At 59.6% G+C, this 23,861-nt stretch overlaps 1 protein-coding gene across 3 annotated transcripts in view; it reads left to right on the top strand.

Annotated features, from left to right (window-relative positions):
• AJAP1 (adherens junctions associated protein 1) overlaps positions 1-23,861 on the top strand; it is a 117,170-nt gene that overhangs the window by 42,692 nt on the left and 50,617 nt on the right. For 2 of the 3 annotated variants that reach the window (XM_047728138.1, XM_047728137.1), the window contains exon 2: positions 12,766-13,577. In XM_047728138.1, the coding sequence (XP_047584094.1) occupies positions 12,766-13,577 (812 nt within the window). Of the gene's footprint in view, positions 1-5,884; positions 5,951-12,765; positions 13,578-23,861 lie in introns of those variants that run through there. The other variant, XM_047728139.1, reaches the window with a different exon arrangement.

Here is a 23,861-nt window from a genome sequence, read left to right as displayed (position 1 = left end):
GGCCCAGGGGCCAGAGCTGGAGTCTCATGTTCTTGGCGAATGATGTTGAGGGACGACCAAAGATAATTGATCATTGATTTCTGCATGGGGGTGGGGGGGCACCCTTGAGGGAGATCATTCCTGGAGACAGTGGAGGGTGCTGTGGGTGACTGGTGGACCAGGCAGATTTAGGTCCTGGCTCCTCCCCTAATCACCCCCTCCGCTGTCCCCTGCATCACCTCAGTGTTCCCGTCGGTGCCGCGGGAATGGTCATTCCCGCCTGACCTGGGATGGGAATTCTTGGAGCGCGGAGCTCAGGTGCATGACGGAGATACGACGCAGACTCAGACCTGCGGGTCACAGGTGCCACAAGAGAGGGCCGTGGTTCTGGGGAGCTTGTCTGCAGGCCGTGGCTGTCCTTGCTGGGGCACAAGGTGGAGAACATTCTGGAGAAACATCGGAAACCTTCTCTGAGAGGACAGTCGGAACTCCTCTTGGAAGGAACCAGCAACTGGTCAGGGTCCTCCACACAGAAGCGACCAGAGTTCGAAGCCAGGTGCTTTGGGTTGGGGGATAGGGGCAGAGGCCTTCTTGGCCCTTGGTCTGTCAGAGCCCAGCCCTGGGGACTCGGCTTTCCCAGAAAACAGAGGGTTTCTTCCCCTTTCAAGCCACAGTGGCTGCCCAGAAGCTCTGGGTCTTTCTGGAAAAGGTCTTATGCCCTCAGACATTCCAGCAAGGACTCCCATGACATCTGTTTCTCCGGACAGGGTCCAGATGGGATGACCTCATCAGGAAGAACTGAAGCTCTGACCCAGCTGGCCCAGCTCCACTGGGTTCTTTTCGGAAGAATTTCCCCAAACGACAGTGTTTTGTCCCCACGCCAGCGGTAGCTGTCACATCAGCTTTGTGCCAAGCTGTGTTTGCAGCTAAGTTCTGGACACTCCACGGGGGGACTCAGGCACGGTGGCGTGTGTCTGGTGGAGGTGGCTGGGTTGGTGGATCTTCTCGCAAGTGTGCATGCACGTGTGTTTGTGTGTCTCTGGTGTGTGTGTGCATGTGCTGGGCCACCAGTAAGTGGGAGAGCAGCTCACGGACACGATCAGTCCCAAGTCCCCCACAGGACGCGGTGGGAGTGGGCCACAGACGCCCCCCAGAGCAGGGTCTGGCTCATGTGGGCGGGCTGCCCCACACCTGCGTGGTCGTTCTGCAGAGGTGGTGAGTCCCCCCATCGCTGTTTGTGTTCAGAGGCTGGGGCACTTCGGCTGGTAGTAGGAGCGGTGATGTCTGGGTCAGGTTGGAGCTCCTGCCAGCTCCCTGTGACTCTGAAGCTGGCTGGAGGCTGAGCCCCGCCTCACTCTGCACCCAGGCCTGGGGGCTTGGGGGTGGGCAGGCAGCCACAAAGGGGTACCCAGGGCACCATGCACTAGGTGGTGGCCTTAGGCGGGCCCAGCTCCAGTTCTGAAATGTCCTCCTCATTGGTAACGGGGCAGAGGGGCTGCCTCTCAGGGGGTGTGGGCGGTTAGACAGATGGGAACTGGCCCGGGGAGCTGTCCTAGGGCCACTGGACCCCTCCCCCACACCCCGCGGGGCACTTGCCCGGGGCAGCGTTTCTGTGGTCTCACCTGCAGCCCCTTTCAGTGTGGTCAGGTGCCCTCCCATCTGTGGGCGGGGCCCAGGCTGGGCATCGGGGTCGAGGGAGACAGCTTCTGTCCTCGTCACATCCTCTCCTGAAGGGGACGTGGGCACTTTCTGGAGCTGGAGGCGAGATGGAGCCGTGACCTACATTGTGGGATTTGCATGGGTGATTCATGCTCTCTGGGCACGGCCGGCTTGTTTCCAAGTTACCACTGCCTGTTCTCCCGATCCGTGGACCGACGGTGGGACGTCAGGGCCATGAGGAGGCCTGACTGTCCCCTCCCCGCAATGGCCACTGCGTGAGCCCCTGGATGCCCTGGGAGGGCCACTTCCCTCAGCCTCACTTGTGCTCAGGTGTGAAGGCGGAGCCTGTGGCGTGTTGTGGCAGAGCGTGCGGAAGACGGAGGGCTTCAGGGCGCCTCCCAGTGGCCTGTGGCCGTGGAAGGTGCGCCCCCCCCCCCCCCCCCCCCCCCCCCCGCTGTGCTGCCTGACATCTGCATATCCCAGACTTAGAAGGGCCTTGTCTGCCCTTCCCAGCCCCGGTCGACTGCCTAACGGACGGTGGTCCCTGCTTCTGCCAGTGCTCCTGGCCACCACTGGCTCCGAGCCTCTCCGGGTCCCTGTGACGTTCCCTCCTTCACAGCACCCCCTCCGCTCCTATGTCCTCACGTTGTCTTCCTTGGTTTACCTCCCGATGTGCAAGGACCCGTGTGCTCCCGCCATACTGAGTCCCTTGGAGCGGCTGCCCTGGGAAGGTCTCCAGCTTCACCCCAGTGTTTCCTGGGAGTTCTGGAGGCCGGAGATGGCTCTGAGGACCCCTTGGAGAGAGGGGTCCCAGCCTTGGCTACCCCAGGCCCTTTGCTAAGAGCTCTGCCGACATCTGGCCATCATCCCATCCCCTCACACAAGGTGGGCACATGACCACCTCGGGAGGTCCCTGTCCCCTGTGCTTGGGGAGCTGGTGGCGGATCTGGGCTTTCCGCCCCAGTGGCCCTGGCCCCAGCTTCCGCTCGGGCAGCTCGCTCTTCCTCCCCCTGCCAAGCCCTCGGCACCACCATCGACACCATCCTTGCCCTCTCTGCCAATCTGCAAACCCCGTGGAGCCCGTGATGGGCCTGCTTTCAGTGTTCTGAGAGGCGGCGACCCTGTCACTGTCCTCCTTTATCCTTGGGTGGCTTCAACGGCACCTTGAATGCACAGTGACTTTCGTCCACGCCAACATAATGATGGCAGCAGAACGGAAAGGCAATGGGCCTCCCGCAGGTGCTGTGGAAGCCGGGGAGTTTGTTCTCAGGAGTCCACGTCCCCGGGCCGGGACCGCCGGTAAGGAGCCGTGTGCCCCGGTAGCTGCGCGGGGAGCTTGGATGCAGATTTCTAGGCGTAAGAGGGAGGACGCGGGTCGCTTGGAGCCCTGGGGACTGGAGGAGCGTGTGCTGCCTGCGCCCTCCCCGGCTGACTGCTTGCCTCCTCCCGCTTTCAGTTGTGACGAGAGACCTTTTCCCAGAGAACACACAGCTGCTATTTTTGTGTTCCTCTTTCTTGTGCAAATAGTCTGGATTTCCGTAAATGCACGTTTGTACCCCTGCTCTTTCCATGGGATTGTGCGAGAACTTGCCCGTGACCTTCAGCCTGGCTGAGGGCCGCCGAGCTCCAGAAGGAGACAGAGTTGGGGCCTGGGGACCTCTGTGTGCTGAGGGGTCACCCAGCACCGGGCGTGCGTCCGCGTCCCGCGTGCCTTCTTCCCCGCCGCCCTGGCCTGGGTCTCTCGTTACAAGTGCTGGTGAAGTCGGGCTGAACGGGGTCCAAGTAAGGGATGGGCTGTGTTCTCGGCTCTCCGTCCTGACCCCCTGGGGGAGCTCCTTGAAACATTACAGATGCTGGACTTGTCCCCCGAAGATGCCAGTTTGTGGGTCCACAGTGGGGTCTGGGTCTCCACGTTTTCTCACCACCCTCTCCCCGGCCGGGGATCCTCACGGGAGGCCCAGGCTGAGAGCCTGCGCCCGGGGGTGGTTTGCAGAGGCCACTTGGTCTTTCCAGGGTCCTTCCGAGCATCCTCGCTCTGTGCTGACTTTGGCGTGGGGTTCAGGCACGAGGCAGCAGGATTCTGGTCCCGCGGCTGTTACTGTCTGGCTTAGCCAAGTCTTTGCCCAGAGGGATGCAACTTGTCCCTGGGATGGGCCGCCTTGGGCTGGGGGCCCATCTAGACCCTTGTCCCCGCCTGCAGAGGAAGCATGGGAGGTGGGGCACAGGGTACCCGACACGGTGGGCTGGCAGACCTGGGGAGGCCGGCGCGGGGGCAGCTGCTGGGCACATCCTGGGCCCTCCCCAGAGAGACAAGCCTGCGACGCAGGAGGGACAGTAGCTGAGCTGAGGGACCTGCTGGTCCCGGATGGCTTGTGCCTGCCGTCCCAGCACAGAATGGAGGGCACCGGGGACCTGGCCGCAGCAGTGGGGCTGCGTGTCAGACGTGCAGAAACCCTGCTCCCGCTCCTGGGGAGAGAACATTCTGCCCACGGCGCCGCCCACCCACTGCTTGTCACCACTTCACTCCTCCAGAATGCTTGCGGGCACGTCGCCCGGGCAACCAGAACGCCAGCGCGTTGCTATCCCTCGGTCTCCTTCAGGCACCTGTGAAGGCTGTCGAGAGCATCCCGTGCCTCTGGGTCCGCGGACGCCCTGCTCCGGAGCTGCCAGGGAGAGCAGCGGGGTCCCGGGCACCACGACGGCCTCGAAGGGAGTGGGGGAGGGGCGGCGGCTGAGGCGTGTGCGTGCTTCTGGGGACCCGAGCCCCAAGGACCCCCCGCGGAGTCCGGTGATGCCCTGTGGGGAGGGAAACTGAGGCGCAAATAAGGTATGAAGCCTACGTGCTGCAGTTCCAGCTGGGGGCCAGGCGGCCGGCCCTGAGCCCCCGTGTCCCCACCGTCCTGTGCGGCTTCTGGAGTGGGAGTGGGTGGGTCACGTCTGAGCCTCTTTCCTCGCAGGATAAAGAGACACGTTTCCCCGTTGCCAGGCCCCAGGAGGAGCGAGTGGGATGTGGGCTGTAGGGCTGCTTCACCGCAGCCCCATGGTCGCTGGGGCTGCTGGGGCCGGAAAGACTTTGTGGGGCCGTCCTGAGCTCTGTGGGGTGTTCTCGGTGTCCAGCCGTTCACCAAATGCCGGCGGCAGCTCTGGAGAGTGACGGCCAGACCCGTCTCCAGACCTCACTGGGTGTCCACTCCCGGGGGCTTCGCTCATACATACAGGACGCTTCTGGGGAGCCCGCAGTCGTCTGCTCCCGCAAGAGCATGTGAGGCGATTCCTTGCGACCTCAGGGTCCCGCTGCTGCCCGAGGTCAGCAGGGGCGCAGAGCAGCACCTGCCACCCATGCCGGCACCTCCCTGCCAGGCGCAGCCACCATGCCGCTGGGCCAGGCAGTGGGGCCACCATGGCTCTGTGTCACGGAGGTCTTGCCTGCTTTCCTTTGCTTCGTACACCCCGGTTCCCCCAGGTCTGGGCTTGTTGGGACCTGAAGTCCCTGAGTCCTAGACTCCAGGCTGATGCCAGCTCCCTGTGACTGTAGGCAGGCCCCCTCATGGTGGGTCTCATGCTGGCATCACGTGGGTACTGAGTGTTTGGGACAGGATTGGTGTTTGCCAGCCCGGGGCCCGTGCACACCCATCCACAGGCATTTCAGGAGAATCACCATAGCCAGGAGACCGGTATCACATCCTGCCCGCCGCTTGTCACAGCAGCCTGACCCGGAACCTGCGCTAAGACTGGTAAACCCGCTCCAGTCCCAAGCACTACGGGGCTGAGTCCAGCTCTGGGGGCGGCTAGAGCCGAGGACCGTCTTTGTTCCTTTCAGCCAGGACCTCCTGGGATCTGGGGGCAGCGGGGAAGGTCAGCAGGGTGGTTAGGTGGGCACACGTTTGGGGCACACGCAGGTTCTTCTCACACTTGCCTTGCAATGCCTTTGCCCCGGGAGGAGCCCACGTTACAGTGAGCGCACCACCTTCTCTGCGGGCCCTGACCCGAGCCAGCAGGACTTACCACCCCCGGTCCACCCTGGATGGGACCCAGAAGCCTGACCAGGAGTGGGACCCAATCCAGCAGGGGAGGTGCTAAGAGACCCCAGAATCCCACTGTGGGCCCCCCTGCACTGGGGGAGGCAAGTAGCCGGAAACTTCGTGCCGTTCCGGAGGTTTCTATCCCACGCAAATGAATGGTTCCCACGCTGCTCCTTCCCCGCGCATCAAATATCACGTGTGTGCCCGACATCCGTGGATCCCCTGAAGATGAAAGCCTCATAGGCAACCCAGAGCACGGTTCCTGAAAGAGAGGGACGCTTTTAATCATAGTAAGTTGTGGGGTAGGGCGAGTCAGGGGTGGCTCCTACAGGACATTAATACATCAGGAGGACATCCCAGTGAGTCACGGTTCCCTTGTTCTTCATTAGGAAAATTGAACGAGCGACTGCCTTCCAGAAGGAAGTGTGTGTGTGCTCCCTTCCTGAGCCGCGGCCGGGTGTCCTGGCCTGTGTGGGGAAGGCGGGTCTCTGCTCCTGCACCGCTGTGTTGGCGTTTGGGGGCGATGGGGGAAAGCCTCCCGGGCATGAGAAAGGGAAGGACAGGGCAGTTTGCCAGCCCCATTCTGTGCAGACCCGCAGCTGGAAGAACTTGGAGACACAGGGGTGGGGGAACCCAGGGTCTTCTCTGTACCAGGTGCCAGGGTCTCCCCTCCCACCTAAAGCCACTTTTCTCTGATGGAAACACCGTGACAAGGCTGTGCTCCTTCGCAGGTGCCCCCCCGGGCCACCCCTCGAGGTGGAGGTCCGATCACCCGGGGCCCAGGGACCCCACAGAGCCCTGGCGGGGTCCCCCACAGTCCTCAGCATGACCCCTGTGTCCACCCCACTTCTGTTGGGGTGTTCAATTCCATAAACTTTTTATTTCAGGATAGTTTTAAACTTAGAGAAGTTGAAAAGAAGGAAAAGCAGACAGAAATCCTGTGTTCTCTACCCCCAGACGTCCCTCACGTAAACCTCTTCTGTCTCCATGTGCGTCTCCACTAAGGGGAAACACCGCTCCTCAGCATTCGTGAAATCCCGCATTTGGTCCACATTCCCCGAGGTTTTTTTCGACTTCCTTTTTCTCCTCCAGGATCCCACTCGGGGCACCACATGACATGTGTGTCTCTGTAGGCTTCTCTCGATGGTGGTAGTTTTCCGGACTTTTCCTTGTTTTTGATGACCTTGGCAGTTTTGAGGAGGACTGGTCAGGGATTTTGTCGAATGTCCCTCCAGCGGGATCTGTCTGGTGGTTGTCTCACGGTTTGACGGCGTGACGGGTTTCGGGAGGAGGCGCGGTCCTTTCCCATCCTGTCGGGAGCGCCTGCTGTCATGACTCACGCCGCGGACGTGACCTTGACACTGGCCGAGGTCCTGCGTGCCAGGTGTCTCCACAGAGAAGCACCCCCCCCTTGCCATGTGCTAATTTTGGGAAGCAGGTCACTAAGCGCAGCACACGTGGTTGGGGGACACCCGCTTTTCATAACTCTCCAAAACTCACCCGATTTGTAGCCGGAGGAGATGGGACGGGACGTGTCAGAGGGAGTCACCGTCCCGGACAGGTGTACGCCACTCATGCATGCTGTGGCTGGTGTCCCAGGCCAGCTGAGGACAAGCCCAGGAGTGGGCACGCTGGGGCAAGGCTATTCCCAGGTGGTGCAGCACCGGGACGGGGTAGAGGGGCTCCCCGCCGCCCGTAGAGAGATTCCTGGGCTTGTAGGATCTTCCCGCCCAGCCCAATGTCTCACCGCCCTAGGAGCTCTTGCACACGGGATCTGGGCACCTGCAGGAGGCCTGGCCTGCGAGCCCCCTGCAGAAAGTGGGACCCGAAGTGGAAGACAAGTCTTCGTGTGTAATTAGCCGCGGGCCTCTTCTGCGAAGAAAATACACAGAAGGTAGCAAATCCAGTCTCAATCCACAAATCCTATGAACGTGTTCTTAGGGGGAAAAAAAAAAGATTTCAATAAAAATTTAAAAGGGGGAGAAGCAAGAAAGCCATGAACCAGAAAATAAAGCGGACGGCGCCACAGCCCCGATGTGGACGCGGCAGGATGGAGGTGGCGGGGCAGGGACACAGCCCTGCGCAGGCTGGGGGCGGGCAGCCGGGCGCTCCGACCTCCGACGAGCCCCGGCCCCAGCCAGGCAAGGACCGTGTGCGAGCCTGAGGGAGCTTGTGCGTGCTCCCTGCCCCGTGCTGGCAGCTCAGACGCTGCCCCCAGCTTGGGCACCGTCTCCTTCGTCCCTGCTGCTGGGACCTGTGCCCAGAACAGGACTCCGTGCCGCGTCCCCCCCCAGGCTGGTCTCTGCCCTTGAACGTATCAGCTTCTTGAGCTACGATGTCCCCCACAAAGTCACCCCCGCCCCAGTGGTTTCAGTGTATTCCCAAGGTCGTGCAGCCGTCAGCACTCTCAATGCCAGAACGTCCCTGTCCCACCTAAGAGAAATCCTATAACCATCAGCAGTCACCTCCCCCAGCCCCCGGCAACCGGGACTCTACTCTCGGTCTCTGTGGGTCGCCGGGTTCTGGGCGTCTCGGCGACACGGAGCTTCTATGTCACGGATTGTGTCCAAGCTCCGTCCACCTGGCTGCATGTGTCGCTGCCGCTTTCCTTTTCAAAGGCCAGAGGATGTTCCCCTGTGGGGACAGAGCGCGTCGTCCTCATCCGGTCACCTGATGGACTCTGGTGGCTTCGGCTCTCGGCTGCCCCAGGAGGGCTGCGGGGAACATTTGTGCTCACGTTTTTGTGGACTTGGGTGTCCACCCGAGTGGACATCGGGGTCAGCGGGAACTAAGTCTTCGAGGAGCTGCTGAGCTGTTCTGCGCGGCAGCGACACCCTCTTACATTCCCACGACCCTGGGCGAGAGCTCCCATCTCCCCACGGCCTTGCCAACACTTGGACTTGGCTTTGTGCCTGTCATCGTCCTCGTGGGTGTGAAGTGGGGGGTCATGGCCCGTGGATGCCCTTGGGGCACTTGGCGTCGGCACTGCACTGTGGCCTCCTTGGTGTGTCCCGTGGTGACGCTGACAGCTAGCAGTGGGGCCGATGGCCGCTGGGCCTCCCTCCTGACCCTCAGAGGGGCCTCCAGCCCTTGGGGCTGACGGCGCCACGGCGCCTTCCTGGGGCCAGGGGGCTGTGGGCAGAACTGAGGCCTCCCACCCCCGTGCTGGACGGGCTCAGAGGGAAGAGCGTTCCTGGGGCTGGGCCAGCTGAGAGGACGGAGCGAGAGGTCCCACATCGCCCCGCATGTGGTCCTTGCACGTATGGCCGGGTTCCCGGACACCCGGACGCAGCGTCATCCCGACACGTGCTGAGCATGTACCCCTGGAGCCCAAAGGTCCAGGCTGGGGAACTTCGACCCTGGAGAGGGACCGCCGGTCCCCGCAGGCCACGGGATTGGCCCCCCGACCCCCCTACGGGAGGGGCTCTCTCTGCCCCCGACACTGGCCTGGCGTGTCCTGGCTGCTGACTTGCCCCCTGCGCTCCTCATAGTCCCTCTCTGGACCATCCGCCACTTTAAGAGGGAAGAAACCGGACTCGAAGGGAAACAAGACAAACTCTCCCGCTCTTGCGATCGGTTGGTTTTTCTGCATAAAAGCGGGTGGCGTGGAAATGAGGGGGTTTCTATGGTAATGAATTGCAGCCCCGGATTGGTGAAAAATGACAGAAACATCCTGTGTGTGAAGTTCTGCTGGGCAGGCGGGTAGCACAGGCTGAGGTGCTGTGGTTTTAATTTCCTGGGACAATTTTCTCCCTGGTGCTGACGGCATGCGGGCTCATCTGGGTCTGCTTTCCGTTCTGGGGGCCTAATGGGGCCAATGGGGTCCTGGTTGTGTCTGCTGAGGTCTGGTGGGGCCTTGCCTCATGGGACCTGAGGGGCCTGGTGTTGCCTGGTGGGGTCCACTAAGCCTGGTGGGACCTTGTGTTTCCTTGTGTTTCCTGGTGGGGCCTGTTGTGGTCTGAGTTTGCCTGACCTCAATGGGGCTTCATGGGGCCTGGTGGGACTTGGTATGTCCTGGTGGGACATGGTGTTGCCTGGTATGATATTGTGGGACCTAGTTCCTGGTGGGGCCTGGTGCGACCTAGAAGAATCTGGTGGGGCCTGAGGTTGCCTGGTGACCTTGTTGGGCCTCATGGAGCCTGGTGATGCCTGGTGGGACCTGGTGTTGCCTGGTGGGGCCTGGTGTTTCCTGGTGGGGCCTGGTGTTTCCTGGTGTTTCCTGGTGGGGCCTGATGGGGCCTGGTGGGGCTTGGTGGGGCCTGGTAGGACCTAGTGTTTCCTGGTGTTTCCTGGTGGGGCCTGATGGGGCCTGATGGGGCCTGGTGGGGCCTGGTAGGACCTGGTGTTTCCTGGTGTTTCCTGGTGGGGCCTGATGGGGCTTGATGGGGCCTGGTGTTTCCTGGTGGGACCTGATGTTTCCTGGTGGGGTGGGGCCCGATGGGGCCTGGTGGGGCCTGGTGGGGCCTGGTAGGACCTGGTGTTTCCTGGTGGGGCCTGGTGGGACCTGCTGGGACCTGGTGGGATCTGCTGGGGCCTGAGGTTCCCCAGTGACCTTGTAGGGACTGCTGGGGCCTGGTGGGGCCTGACATTGCCTGGTAGGACCTCGTGGGGCCTGGTGGGACCTCCTGGGGTAAGGCACTGCTCTGGCGCTGGACTCCCATCCAAATACGCAGAGTGGTGGGAGAACCTGGGGGTCTAAATCGTCCATCCTTCCTGAGGCACCTGTGGCCATAGAAGCTGTGCTTACCGTGTGCACGGGATGTTTCAAACTGACCTAAATCTCTGCATGCGGTGACGGAGGCCCTGGTCCCCGCATGGAGCTTGGCAGGCTGTGCAGAGAAATTGCACACCGGCAGGAGCTCAGTGCAGAGGCATTAGCATAATGAGCGATTCCTAATTTCTGCAGCAAAGCACTTTCATTCTGATTAAAGAACTGGGCCCTTTTTATTTGGGGATTAGTCCTTTTTGGTAATTAGCGCTCATTAATACAAGTTTCTTCCTTTCCACATCCCGAGGACAGGCAGGGAGCAGCACGTGCCTAAGTACCCCCCAGGGAAGATGCGACCCCGGATACACGGGGCTCAGTGAAGAACGAGGGGGGGCTCACACACAGACACACGCACACACGCGCAGACCCCACACTTAGCTGCAGGCACACATGCGTGTGCATCTACGATAGAAGGGCACACCGATGACCCCCCAAGACTCACACTCGTGCACACTCACACACACACAGTGACATGCAGACCCCACACTCGGCTGCGTGCACACATGCGTACGCATCCACGACAGATGGGTACACAAACCCCCCACGGACTCCCACTCTTGCACACTCAATGACACACTTATACATGCTCACTGACATGGACCCCATGCTGGGCCACACCCACACAGGCACACACACATGTGAAAAATGGGCCCACAGCCACCCCCAGTGGACCCATGATTTTGCACACTCAATGACACAGTTACGCTCACTGACATGAACCCTACACTGGGCCACACCCACACAGGCACACATGCACGTATATGACAGATGGGCACACAGACCACCTCACAGCAGACTCACAGTCTTACACACTCACTGACACACATGTGTGCACCAACATCAGACCTCACGCTCAGCCACACCTGCATATGCACACACACGTATATGTGATGGGCACATAGGCACCCCCACAGACTTACACTCTTGCACACCCACTGACACACAGACACCCCATGTGGACTCTTGCTCTATACACTTGCAGACACATTCACACCCACTCTACATTTGGTCTTTCACAGGCACTGGTGCACCGCCACATGTCAGCAATCACCCACGCTGGCCCGCGGTCCCGAGACACACTCCCGTGCATGCATGCACACATGACTCACTCACACACCACACGCTGCTCACTCACTGATTTCTTCCCTTTTAAAGTCACGCGAACCTCATAAAGAAAACTGCCTTGTATTCTGCGGGGCTGGTCTTGAGCAGCTTTCCAGGCTGGCAGCTCCGTGCACCAAACACCCCCGCCCCCGCCCACAGCCGTCGCTAACGTCCTGGATCTGTGTCAATTTTCAGACGTGACGCCGGTGACGAGGGCCGGCTCCTAACGGTGTCTGTACCCAGTGCTCTGTTACCTAAGCTGGTGGGAGAAGGAGTGTGGGCCTGGGTCCCCTAAGCCCAGCCCTCCACGTGGCTGACAGTGTGCTCTCAGGGCACACGTGACGCCCTGTGCACCCACCGGCGTTCTTCCCCGGGTCGCGTGGGTTTTGCCCTTCCACCAGCCGCGCCTGAGCCGAGGAGGTGGACTGTGGGGCTTCAAAGGGCACCTGCGCTGCAGGCAAATAGGGGAGCCAGAGCGCCAACAGAGCAGCACTCGGGCCGGGCTGGCGCGCCGGCAGACTTCCCGCTCACCCACAGCAGATCTCATTTTCCTGAACAAATCCCAGAGGAGGCCCCAAGTCAGAAGTGCTCCAGCGTGTAGCGCCCAAGGCCACAGCCTGCTTTGAGACTTGCACGTGTGCCTGGGAAGGGGGAGGGTTTGCCCACCACAGCCCGGGTGGGGCTCGGGAGATGCCCGACCTCCGTGCCCCCGTTAAGTCCGGTGGGACCCCCGTCCCTCCGGGCCTCAGGAAGGGGAGGTTGTGAGCGCCGAGACTTGGGTCCGTAACTTCTGTGACATGGAGCCCTGGACCCGAGGGGTAGCCTGAGCCCCCCGCCTCGCCCCCCTGTTACCGCACGTCCTCGACGTGTGTCTGTCTCACTCTGGGCCGAAGCTGAGTGGGGAACAGAAGGGGTTTGAGATCATCTTGTCAGCTGAGTTGGGGGTTTAGAGACCCAGTTTCCCTCCCGTGTCACGTCAAGCAGTCGTGTGCGTCTCACGCTCCTGGGAAGAGACGTGTGGCGCAGGGCGCGGGAATGGGGCTGCTGCGGTGCTGATGAGCAGGAGCCCCCACCTCCCCCGGCCGGCCGCAGGGCTGTGAAGTCAGCTCATGCAGGGCTCTGGCTGCGCCTCTCAGGTGAGGGTTGGCGCTCCTTACCAGAAGAGTGGGGATGGGGGGACTGCCGGCACCGCCCCCAGGGCCCCCCTGACCCTGCTTTCTCTTTTCCACGCAGTTCCATGTGCGTCCGCTGGCCGGGCCGCTCCCGAGGAGGCCGTGCTTGGATACTCATAGCCGTGTTCCAGCTCGCCATGGATCTGCCCTCCTGTGCGGCCCTGGGCCCGGGCCCCGACTTCCGGCTCCTGCCCCGGCCGCCGCAGCGGCCGCCACGGCTGTGGAGTTTGAAGAGCGGACAGGCGGCGCGCCTCTCCGTGCCCATGTGGAGCCCGCGCCCGGCCCGCGTGGAGCGCAGCCACGGGCAGGTGCCGAGTCCACGCGCCAAACGGGCACACAGACCCAGGGACCAGGTGGCCGCCCTGGTGCCCAGAGGGGGGCTCGCCAAACCCCCAGCCGCTGCCAAATCCAGCCCTTCCCTGGGCTCCTCCTCCTCGTCCCCATCCCCCGCGGCGGGTAGCGGGGCCACCACGGACCCGCAGGCCCTCCTGCGGAGGGAGAAGAGGCACCTGCAGGGTGCCGGCTTCAGCGGTTTTGATTTCCGGGGCAGCAGGCCCACCACGGAGACGGAGTTCATCGCCTGGGGGCCCACGGGGGAGGAGGAGGCCCCGGAATCCAACACATTCCCAGGGCTTTACGGCCCCACCACGGCCTCCATCTCACAGACACGGAAGACAACGGTGGCCACCGCCGCCACCACCGCCACAGCCACCATGGCCACCTCCACCACACTGCAGACTAAGGGGGTCACGGAGCCCCTGGGCCCCAGGAATAGGATCCCGGTTGGGGTTAGCACAACGGAGCCTTCCACCAGTCCCAGCAAAGACGACGGCGAAGACGGCAAGCCCCCACGGATTCTGGGGGAGACCTCAGGTACACCCACCTCTTTTTTGTTTGGGGTTCGGTTTGGGGGAGGACACTCTGGGGAGGGGCTCGTGAAGGGTGCCACACTGTGCCTGGTGACAGTGCTTGGCAGGACTCCCCGTTTTTCAGCGGCTACGGCAACGGCAAAGAGCAAACAGTTGGGCCGTGGCCTTGGGGGCCGAAGCGGCACACGTATCCATGGGCTTTGGGTCCTGGCAAATATAGGTTGTGCTCTAGCCAGACCCTTCTGGCTGGAAGAAGGGAGACGGGACAGGGTGTCTCCTTAATGGTGGCCTAGAAGGGGATGCTGTGCCCACCTTGCCTGTGTCACAGGCGTCCGGACCCCACCAGGCGCAGGGCCACCTCTTCCCAAATGGTACTCCCGGCCAGCCTGGGAGAGAGATGCGGACATGCCTGCTGGTGGAATTAAGGCCCAGGTGGAGTCTCCAAAAACCTTCCAGGCCGTGGCCCGTGGAAGGGTGACTGCCACATTGGCCCAGAATTAGAGATCACGTCAAGCAGCAGAAGAGATTGAGGGCGGGTAGAAGGGAGAACTTCTCATGCTGCTGGCTGAGGCTCTGCAGACTGAGTCGGGCTTGAGGAGTGTCTTGCCCAGAGACAGCATCACAGGTGTTTGGAGGACGGGGGTCAGAACGAAAGGCTCTTGTCCTTCCGCCCGTGGCTCTGGGTGCCTCCGGACGGTTACCTTGAAGCATCCACTGTAAAGTAGCTTTATATTTTTTTCTCCTCCACCTCCTTGCCCAGTTGCTTCTAAAGGAGTGGCCCTTGAAAACCTCCCAGGCCCCAGCTCGTCCCTTCAGGGCCGGCCACAGGCACGTCCCCAGCATCACAGCTGGCTGAGGGCGCACGCGGAGTCCGGGAGCCCTGTGCTCCAGCCGCCTCTGGCTCCCTGTGCCTCTGTGAACAGGCCACGACCCCACGCCCCCCAGGACCAGGATATTCACAGATCAGATCTGGGCATGCACATCCCAGAAGGGCCGCAGTATCGGCCAGATCTTAAAACAGGATGCGTAGTCCGGGGTGTCCACACGAAGCGGTGCGGGGGCCACGTGGCCTCCTCCACGCCATTTATCTGATTCTCTGCATCCTAAGGCCTTGGGCTCCGCAGGCCCCGAGGGGCCCCTTTCAGGACCCTGGACAGACGAGAATTGCTCCCCTGGGTCTCTCGGCAACACAGGTCTTCCTGAAGGCTGCGTCCGCCCGAGGCTGCGTCTGGCCGTGGTCGGGAGTCGGACAGGTTTTCAGAGAGTGGGAGGCTTTTGTTCCATGACCTACTTCCTTCCTTCACCTGGATGAGAGATTGCAGCTTGTATATTCCGAGCACTTCTTCCCTAGAGAGCAGCGCATCTGTGAAAGCAAACCCAGCCTCATCCCAAAGCCAGGGGCCAGGGCCAGGCCCAGGGACGGAGGCTGTGAGCTCGGAGCACAGCGGGAGAAGGTCTGCAGGCGGTTGCGGGCAGTCTCCCAGGCAGCCTTTGTACAGGACCAGGGCACACACGGCCTGCAGCCCACCACGTCTGTGCCGGATGCCCGAGAGCAGTTTACGGAAGCATTTGTCTTTACCTCAATGTACTCACAAGCCATCATCATAATAGAATTTAGTGCTACATTCGTTTACTGTCATCCCCTCTACACATGTCACTTACTGTATAGGCACGGACGAGAAAACAAGTTCCCATTTATTCCAAATTACATTTGTTATTACTAAAGTTAAATGTTCAGGACGGCATTAGAAGGCTCAGCAAATTAATTCACAGTACATTGGAGGTTGCTAATCCAACTCGACAGATGCTTATCTTGGAAAAGATTTATGGTTCTTCATAATGTAATCTGGTGCTAGATTAATTTGTTTAGCAAAACAAATTTAAAGGGGGGGAAATACGCGTGTTTGCTTTCAGTGCAGAGAAATGTTAATTCTGGGAAGTGATGCCGGATGCTGAGAAGGGACGCCAGCGGCCTCAGCATCCAGGCCAAGGCAAGGCAAGACAGGAAGTGCTAAGATGACTCCTCTAACTGGGTCTGTCACAGCCCAGCTGATCCCACAAAAGCAACCCAAGTCACCAAGAGCTCTGATGGGAGCCCCGTAAATTCTCCTTGTCCTGGCTGTCACCACACATAGACCTGGGCTCCAGACTCCTTGTGGTGCACAACTACTCCTCACCCTTCTCAGATAGGATTAAAGCTGCAAGGGTGGTCTTGGGGATCCCAGAGCGGTGGTCCAGGAGGCTGGGCGTGCCATACACACTTATAAGCCGCAGACTGCCTGCAGATCTGGGCTCTGCTGCAAGTGGCTGTGTGACCCTGGGAAGTTCTCTTCTCTCTTGGTTTCATTTTCTCCACCAGGAAAGTTAGAACTTAGAGACCACCCCATAAATGAAGTGACTGGGAAGTCCCTCCTAGTTTTAATATAGTGGTAAGAGTGTCTGCCTTCAAATCCCTGACTTCATCTTGTATTAGCTTTGTGAACTCGGGCAACTTTCTTATCTTTTCTGTGCCTCAGTGGGAATTGCATTTAATTAACCACCTTATAATGTTGCAAAGAGTAAGTGAGATAGTTTGGACCAGGGGGTCAATGCCTGGTACATAACTGCTGTTCATTACATGTGTGCTGCGGTTAATACAGTGATGATCATGGTAGTAATAATGATGGTGTTGATGGTGTTGATGGTGGTAATGGTGATGGTGGTGATGGTGTTGGTGGTGATGTTGATGATGGTGATGATGATGATGGTGATGGTGCTGCTGATGATGGTGCTGGCGATGATGGTGATGATAGTGATGGTGCTGGTGATGATGATGATGATGGTGATGATGGTGGGTAATGATGCTGATGCTGATGATGGTGGGTAATGATGCTGATGCTTATGGTGATGTGATTTGATGATAGTAGCAGTGATGGTGTTGATGGTGATGATAATGGTGGTGATGATGATGATGATGATGCTAATGGTGGTGGTGATCATGGTGATGATAGTGATGGAGATGATGATGATGGGGATGATGATGGTGATGGTGCTGGCGATGATGGTGATGATGGTGATGGTGATAATGATGGTGGCGATGATGGTGATGATAGTGATGATGGTGCTGGTGATGATGGTGATGATAGTGATGGTGGTGGTGATGATGACATTGGTGATGATGATGATGATGGTAGTGATGATAATGGTGCTGATGATGATGGTGGGTAATGATGCTGATACTTATGGTAATGTGATGATAGTGGTGATAATGGTGTTTGTTGATGGTGATGATAATAGTGGTGGTGATGATGGTGATGATAGTGATGGTGATGATGATGATGGTGATGATGGTGATGGTGATGATAATGGTGATGATGGTGATGGTGCTGGTGATGAAGGTGATGATGGTGATGACGGTGATAGTAATGATAATAATGATTGTTGTCCTTGTGATGATTTGCTACCACTAGCAGCTGCTACATTTCCTAATCCATCGTGGGGTCATTTGATGAGGTCATTTGATGAGATCATCTGATGACGTCCCACATCCTCATCCCTGACCTTGGTGCTCTTTGCGGAGGTATAGGTGGCACTAGCTAGGAACTACTTGGGATGGAAAATCACCTGGCTCAGGTTCACTGAGGCATTGAGCTCCAGCCTCAGATGGTGCTGGCAGAGGGTGAGTGTCAGATGGGACAGGAGTTCACTCGAGGTCGAGAGAAGAGGACTCCCCACAGTGAAGTATCATCTTCCTGTGACAGCTCTCTTGCTGGTCATGTTCTGAGTATGGAATCACAAAGTCTCCTGGGAGAAAAACACAAAGTCATTTCCTGGGCTTTAATCTTAAAACTCGTAAAGGGAGCTGTGGGGAATTCAAGGCAGCTGATTTCGGTTATTGTGTTTGCCCACTGTGGATCTCCTAGGCTGTGGGTGCGTGGCATACAGCTAGTGCTCAGTAAAGATTTGTGGGACCCTATGTTCTTAGACTTTCCCTCTTGCCTGGACCCTGAGATTCTGCAGCCTGCTCAGGTACCTCTGATGCTTTCCTCAACTGTCCATGTTTCTAGCTTTCGAAGGTATGCCACTGAGGAGGGGCTATGAAGCCCTGTAGGGTCTCTGTTAATGGTCATTCAGGGTGGGTTCCCATTTGGATCAATCATGTATTTGTGACACCCAGCAGCTCGAGGACGGCTCCGAGGTCATCCCCATCCTGCCTGGTAATTTTTACATTGGGATGCACTCAGTTCGTTTCCAAGGATGATTTCCAAGTTGCTTTGTCTTTGTCACCAGGGGGCCTTCAGTGTCCTTTAGGTGTGTCCCACCGCAAGCAGGAGGGACAGGCTGGTGTCCTTTTCTCTCACACCGATGGTCAGCTGAGCTGAGCAGCACAGCAACCTTGGGAGCATGTCTCATGTGGGGAAATATTTTCAAAATGCTGGGATAGAGGTGGAAGGGAGTTAGGAGCAGCTGTGACAGCTCCTCTCCTCTTTAAGGCTTGATGGCGGTTTAAATGCTGAGCCCCTTGTAATTAACTTGCTGGGTATTTGCTACCAGGGAAGTGAATCCGTCCTTAATTTAAAGATATTTGAAGCAAATGACTCATGAACTTCAAAAGTTTTGAATGACTTAATTGGGATAAGAGCATCCACGAACAAATGAGCATTTGGAGCTCGCTAAACACCCTGCCCTCTACGGCCGGGCTGGGCTTTAGGGTCTTAGCTGGGACTTTAGAGAGGATACGCCTGGATTCCCCCCGTGACCCGTTATGGTACAGGTGGGAGGGCGCGCGTCTGCCCACAGCCCTGTGCACCACCCAACCTCCCAGGGCGCTCCTCTGCTTTTGCCGAGCAAAGCTAAGTTCACACCAAGCGGATAACTGAGCTCTGATGCGTTCGAGCCAGCCTCGAAGCCTTCTGGAGACGACCCTACCACCGGCTCACCTTTGCTTCCCTTCCACGTGTTCCTTGCCCCAGTTTTTTGCATCTAGAGCTTCTTACACTTCTTATTTCCACCAGAACCGCCTCCTCCCCCTGAGAGCAAGTCAGGGGTCGGGAAGCTTCCTCAGATCTTGTGGGATCGCGATGCCTGTCCTGGTGCCCTTTCTCTGTTTCCCTTTTGCCCAGCGCTCAGGAGCTGCAGGAAGGGGCGTGAACTGACACGGGTCTCCTCTAAGGCGCCGGGCGGGGTTGCTGGCCATGCAGGTGTCGGGGGAGGGGGCTGCAGGAGACCCCCCGCCCCTGCAGAAGGTGCCTTCATGATACCCGGTGCTTCACCAAACGCCAGATGGATAACGGACCCGTTTGATATACGGTGGATTGAATTTATGGTTTTCATCCACTCGCAGGGGAATGATTCTAAGCGTAGAGATTAAATATTAGACAGAACATTATTTTTAGAATTATTTGACGATGTGAAGAGGACTCGTTTCGGAATTTCTAGCATCTGATCTGTCGTGCAGGCAACTGTCAGCTCCGTACTTGGTGGATCGGAAATACCGGGCTGCGGGGTGGGGGAGGGGCGAAGGGACGCAAAACCGGGGCCCTGGCTGTCTTTCCAAGGAGTTTAAAATCTATCTGGGAAAGTCAGACAGGTAAGGACACACGCCGTCACGAGAGAGAAGTGACAGTTAAGGACGGGAGCGGAAATGTCAAAAAACTGCAGCACGGACGGCTGCAAAGGGATTCTAAAAACCCTGTAAAAGGAGGAGGGGGCCGGTCCCGGGGGAATGGGCCCCACCAGGCTTCCTGGAGAGTGAAGAAGGCTGGTCCTCACTGACAGGGAGGGTGTGCACGGACAGAGCACCGGGGAGGGCAGAGCACACTAAGCACTCTGGGCACCAGAAGCCCGGAGGCCTGCCTGGTGGAGGGCATCGGAGTAGGTGGCCAGGGACGCAGTCTCCTCACGTCTAGAAAGATAGGAGGAAAATCCCTTGAGGCCCCCGAAGGTCCATAAGAAGGTTCGAGGCTCAGTGTTCCTTCTGCACACAGCTAGGAAAATGGCCTGCCCTGCCCTTTCGTCATCAGTGAAAGGAGAAGGCTGGCGGGCTCTGGCCCTCTCCTCCCTTCCGGCGCCGCTCCAGGCAGGGAGGGCAGCGGCTCCCGTGCACAGCGAGCTCAGGGCTCGGCAGGACAGGCAGCCGTGGCCAGGATTTCTGAGCTGCCAGGTGTGGGGGAGACGTCACCTTCCCACCTACCCCCACCCAGGAGCGGCCCTGCGTGGCGGGTGTCCGATGTGCAAAGGCCCCACGTGCACGCACCTGCTGGGAGAGGCCTTGCCCTCAGCCCTGGGGTGGGCTGGTTCCAGCCCCTGGGTGGCCGCCCAGTTCCCGAGGCTCAGCCAGGATCACAGGCAGACGCGCGATGGTTGTGCCGTACGATCAGACGGGAAGACAAGGCCTCCGATCTTGGCTTCCCATGTGGTTCAGTGAATCTCCGCCTTGGATGGGAGTCTGTTGCTTGGAGGGGATGGTTAACGGCACCGAGGAGGACGTTTCTCTTCCAGAACCTTCTATCGGCAGTGGGGATGCCCCGTCTGTCTCCGGAGCAGAGGTGGAGGTGTCTGCCAAGCTGACTGAGGATGGGACACGGGGGTGGTGAAGCCAGTGCTGCGGCGTGGGGTTGGGGGAGACCCTGCCCTGACCCAGGCGTGACCCGGGCCCTGGCTGCCCCCGTCCCTGGCTGGTGGTGTGCCCATGCTGAGCCCTGTGACCTCAGGGAGTGCCGGCTTCCTTGACAGCAGACTGGGAAACCGTTTCCACCTCGCGGGGTGGTTTTGAGGCATGGCTGAGCTCACCCGCGCAGAAACCTGGGCACACACGGCGTGTCGGGGGCCCCGGGCATGTGCAGGCCCCCTCGCTCTGCCTCGGGGAAGGAAGGGCACTTGTGCTGGGAAAGTGGGACCCCTGTGTCCTTCAGCTTTTCCTGGGGCCAGGGTGAGCACATGCAGGTGCCTGGATTTCTCTGCCCCGAAAGGATGCAGACAGTCAGACCCATCCAGGAAACCCTCCAGAAGCCCCGTAACTCTCCAGGTCAGCAGCCCCCAGGTTGCCCTGTGCGAGCACCACGTCCAGGGGCCCGGCCCAGGGGAGGGCTGTCCTCTGGAGTGCTGGTCAGCGTGTCCTCCGCCAGGGGCCGGCTGGCTTCTCTGCAGACTGTCCCTTCGAGTGACCTGTGGCCAGACTCGAGCTTCACTCTTTGTGTTCTCCAAACTGCCCTTGGAAGGTGGTGGGGCTGACACTCAGGGAGGCTCAGCCTCTTGGGAGTCGAGGAGGTGGGCCAGGGCCCTTTCTGTGACCCTGAGGGTCCGTCCCCCCCCAACACCCCTGTTGCCTGAAGCGTCCAGGGATTCTGAGTGGGACCTAAATCCAAGAGGAAGTTCTTGGCCCAGGTGTGAGGTCCAGTGAAGAAGGAACCTTCTAGAAGCTCCACAGAGGCCTGTCCATCAGCAGAGCTCATGGCAGGTGGGTGGAAGCATTGGATGCCCCCCTGTACGGTTTCCCATGCTGAACAGAAAGGATGTGGATGTGTCCTGGGGCCAGAGGCAGAGCCACACTTGGGTCCCCATCCCTGTTCCCACCCCTGCCAAGAAACGTTGTCTATGGGGTGAGGCAGGAAGAAAGGCTAAGAAGCTCGGGCCAGCTTCCCGCCATCCCCTTCTACTGACGTGAGTGCCTCTTTTTGGAGAAACTATAACCGTCCTCTAGACTCATCTAATGCCCTCGGTGCAACGGAGAGGAAACGGACATGAACATGTGGTCAGTACTGTGACCTGTGCATGGCTTCACCGGAAGGCGTGGCGAGGTGGTCGGAGGCTCGGCCCCTGCCCTGTGCGGCTTCATCAGGAACCTGAGGGCAACACGCGCTAAGACAGGTGTGCCGTCTGAGCGTGGGGGGCAACTAGCTTTTGGAAAATGGTGAACAACTCCCGGCAACATTTGGGACCAAAATAATCCAGCCTCCTTTTGATCTACATGGTGGTTGTGTTCTTGGAAACTTTGGTGCTTATTAAAACCAGGCAAAAAATACTCTGGGTCTGTACGTGCAACAGAAGGAGGCTCTCTGGGCTCGGAGCATTTATAGCAGGAGCGAGCAGAAGGATGTCGGGAGTCACGCAGAACGGAGGGCCGGCCGTGGGTGAGCACGTCTGTCCTGTACATGGTGGGGCAGGGAGCGTCCTGTCCCTACGCAAATAATGTCAGTCATTGTGACAACCAAGAACATCCCCCACGCTCCTGGATGCCCCTGCCCCCCGAGAAGCCCCGTTCTCACCCCAGACATTCCAGAGGCAGCTTCCCACCCCGGAGACAGGTGGCCTTGCCCCCGGCCGCATGCTGCCCAGAAAGGACCAGCTTCCATCTGCTGGGGGCTGGAAACACCAGGCATTTGACCCCTCCTAGTCTGCAGGGCTGGGGAGGGTCTTTCCTGCCTCGTCCAGCTGGGGGTGATGGTGGGTGTTCCTCGGCTCCTGGTCGCACCCCAGCCTCTGCCTCTGTGCTCACACGGCCTATTCCCTCCATGTTGGTGTGTCCCCGCTTCTTAGAAACACACTGGCCATGGCCTCGGGCCCAGGCTGAGAACCCGGCATGGCCTCCTCTCGAGATCCTTCATGTCACCACGTGCAAGGTACCTGCTTCGAAACAAGGTCGCGCTCGCAAGGCCTGGGCTTTAGGACTGAGTCGCAGCTATTCCTTGGAGCTGCCATTTGGTCTGGGAGGGGTGGGGGGTCGGCAGCCCCTACAGATTTTCTCCGAAAGCTGGAGCACTGTGGACCCTTCACCTGCCCGTCCTGCTGGAGAAGAAGGTGGGCCTGGGGAGGGCATGGCCCAGCCCTCACCCACCCACCCTTCTCGAGGCCTGGGAGCCACTGGGGCTTGGAAAAAACACCACCTCCGTTTATCAAAAATGCTTTGTATCTGTTGAGCCTCAGAGACAGGTCAGAGCTGAAAATGTCTGGCCTCCAGGTCACCCTCGGGCCCTGAAGATCCGTCCTTCACTCATGTGTGTGTCCACCAGAACCGTTTCCTGAGCACGTACTGTGTGCGGGCCGTGCGCTTACCTCAGAAGATGACCGTGGTGCCTGTCCTCTCCAGGGGCAGCAGACGGACAGAGACACAGCCAGAACATGAGCAAGGCCACCCCAGGTGTGGGGGGCGATGCCTGCGGCCTGGGGCGGGGAGCTGATCTCGAGCTGAGATCGGTGGGTGAGAGGAGGGGGTCGGATGGAGAAAGAGAGTGGTAGCCGGGAGCCAAGGTGATGGGAGTGTGTCAAGCCACAGAAGGGCTGTGGTGTGGCGGGCCATGGGGCTGGGGGCGGGGGAGGTCAGAGGTTGCGCTGGGCTTGGCGGCCGTCATGGGGGCTCCGGGTTTTAGTCTGAGGATGGTGCGGTGAGCAGAGCCTGGGCTGACCTGGTGAACCCTCCAGGAGCCCTGCAGGTCCGAGAGGACAGAGCTGGGTGGGAGACCAGGTCGTGGGGGGCATGAGGGTGCCTGGGATTGGCTGAGGACTCGGTGGGTGAAAGGAGGGAAAGAGAACAATCTGGAAGGCCTCCTAAGTGTTTGGTCTGAGCGGCCTGTGCCGTCAACGTGGCTGGCGCCTGTCCTGAGCTGGGGTCGGCGTGGATGGGAGAGGGCTGCTGGCAGCCCCGTGGGCCCGGCTTCGCTGCAGTGGCCACACCAGCTGTCCAAGGGGACATCTGTGGGCCCCCTCGGACTTGCATGTTTGCAGCCGGGGGAAGGTCTGGCCTGCGGTGGAGACCCCAGAGCCCTTGGGGTCTGGGTGGTGTCAGAGGTCCTGTGGCTAATTGAGATCACCTGGAGAGATGTAGATGGTGTGCGAGGGGGCAGGGACAGAGGACAGAGCCCCAGCACAAGGAAGTGTGCCCAGGGAGGAGGGGTGCGGGAGGGTGGGACCTGGCAGAAAGCACCTCACAGAGGAGGGGAGGAGGGGAGGAGGGAGAGAGGAAGGGGAACTGAGGAAGAGGGAGCAGATGGGAGGGAGGGAGAGAGAAGTGGGACAGGGAGGGCATAGTCCTTGTCAGGGCTCCGAGGAGACAAGAGGGACAAGCAGGGAGGTGACCATCACCTTTGTCCCCACGGAGATGCAGGCTTGGAGGTGTGACGAGAAGGCCCACTGGGTGTGGGGGGGCGGGCAGAGGTGAGACAGTGGAGGCTGCAGGGATGGGGAAGGCGAGGTGTGGAGGACCCTTTGCTGCTGCCCGCGAGGGAGCAGGAGGCGGGCTCGCCCATCAGCGTGAAGGGTCCCGGGCAGGACGAATGCGGTGCGGGCAGTACGCAAGCGAGGGCCTCGTGCG

Source organism: Lutra lutra, chromosome 4 (genome assembly GCF_902655055.1).
Source record: "Lutra lutra chromosome 4, mLutLut1.2, whole genome shotgun sequence".
In the NCBI taxonomy this organism is placed as follows: Eukaryota; Metazoa; Chordata; class Mammalia; order Carnivora; family Mustelidae; genus Lutra; species Lutra lutra.
The sequence above is the reverse complement of the archived record's forward strand: the minus strand, read 5'-3'. Positions and strand labels throughout refer to the sequence as shown.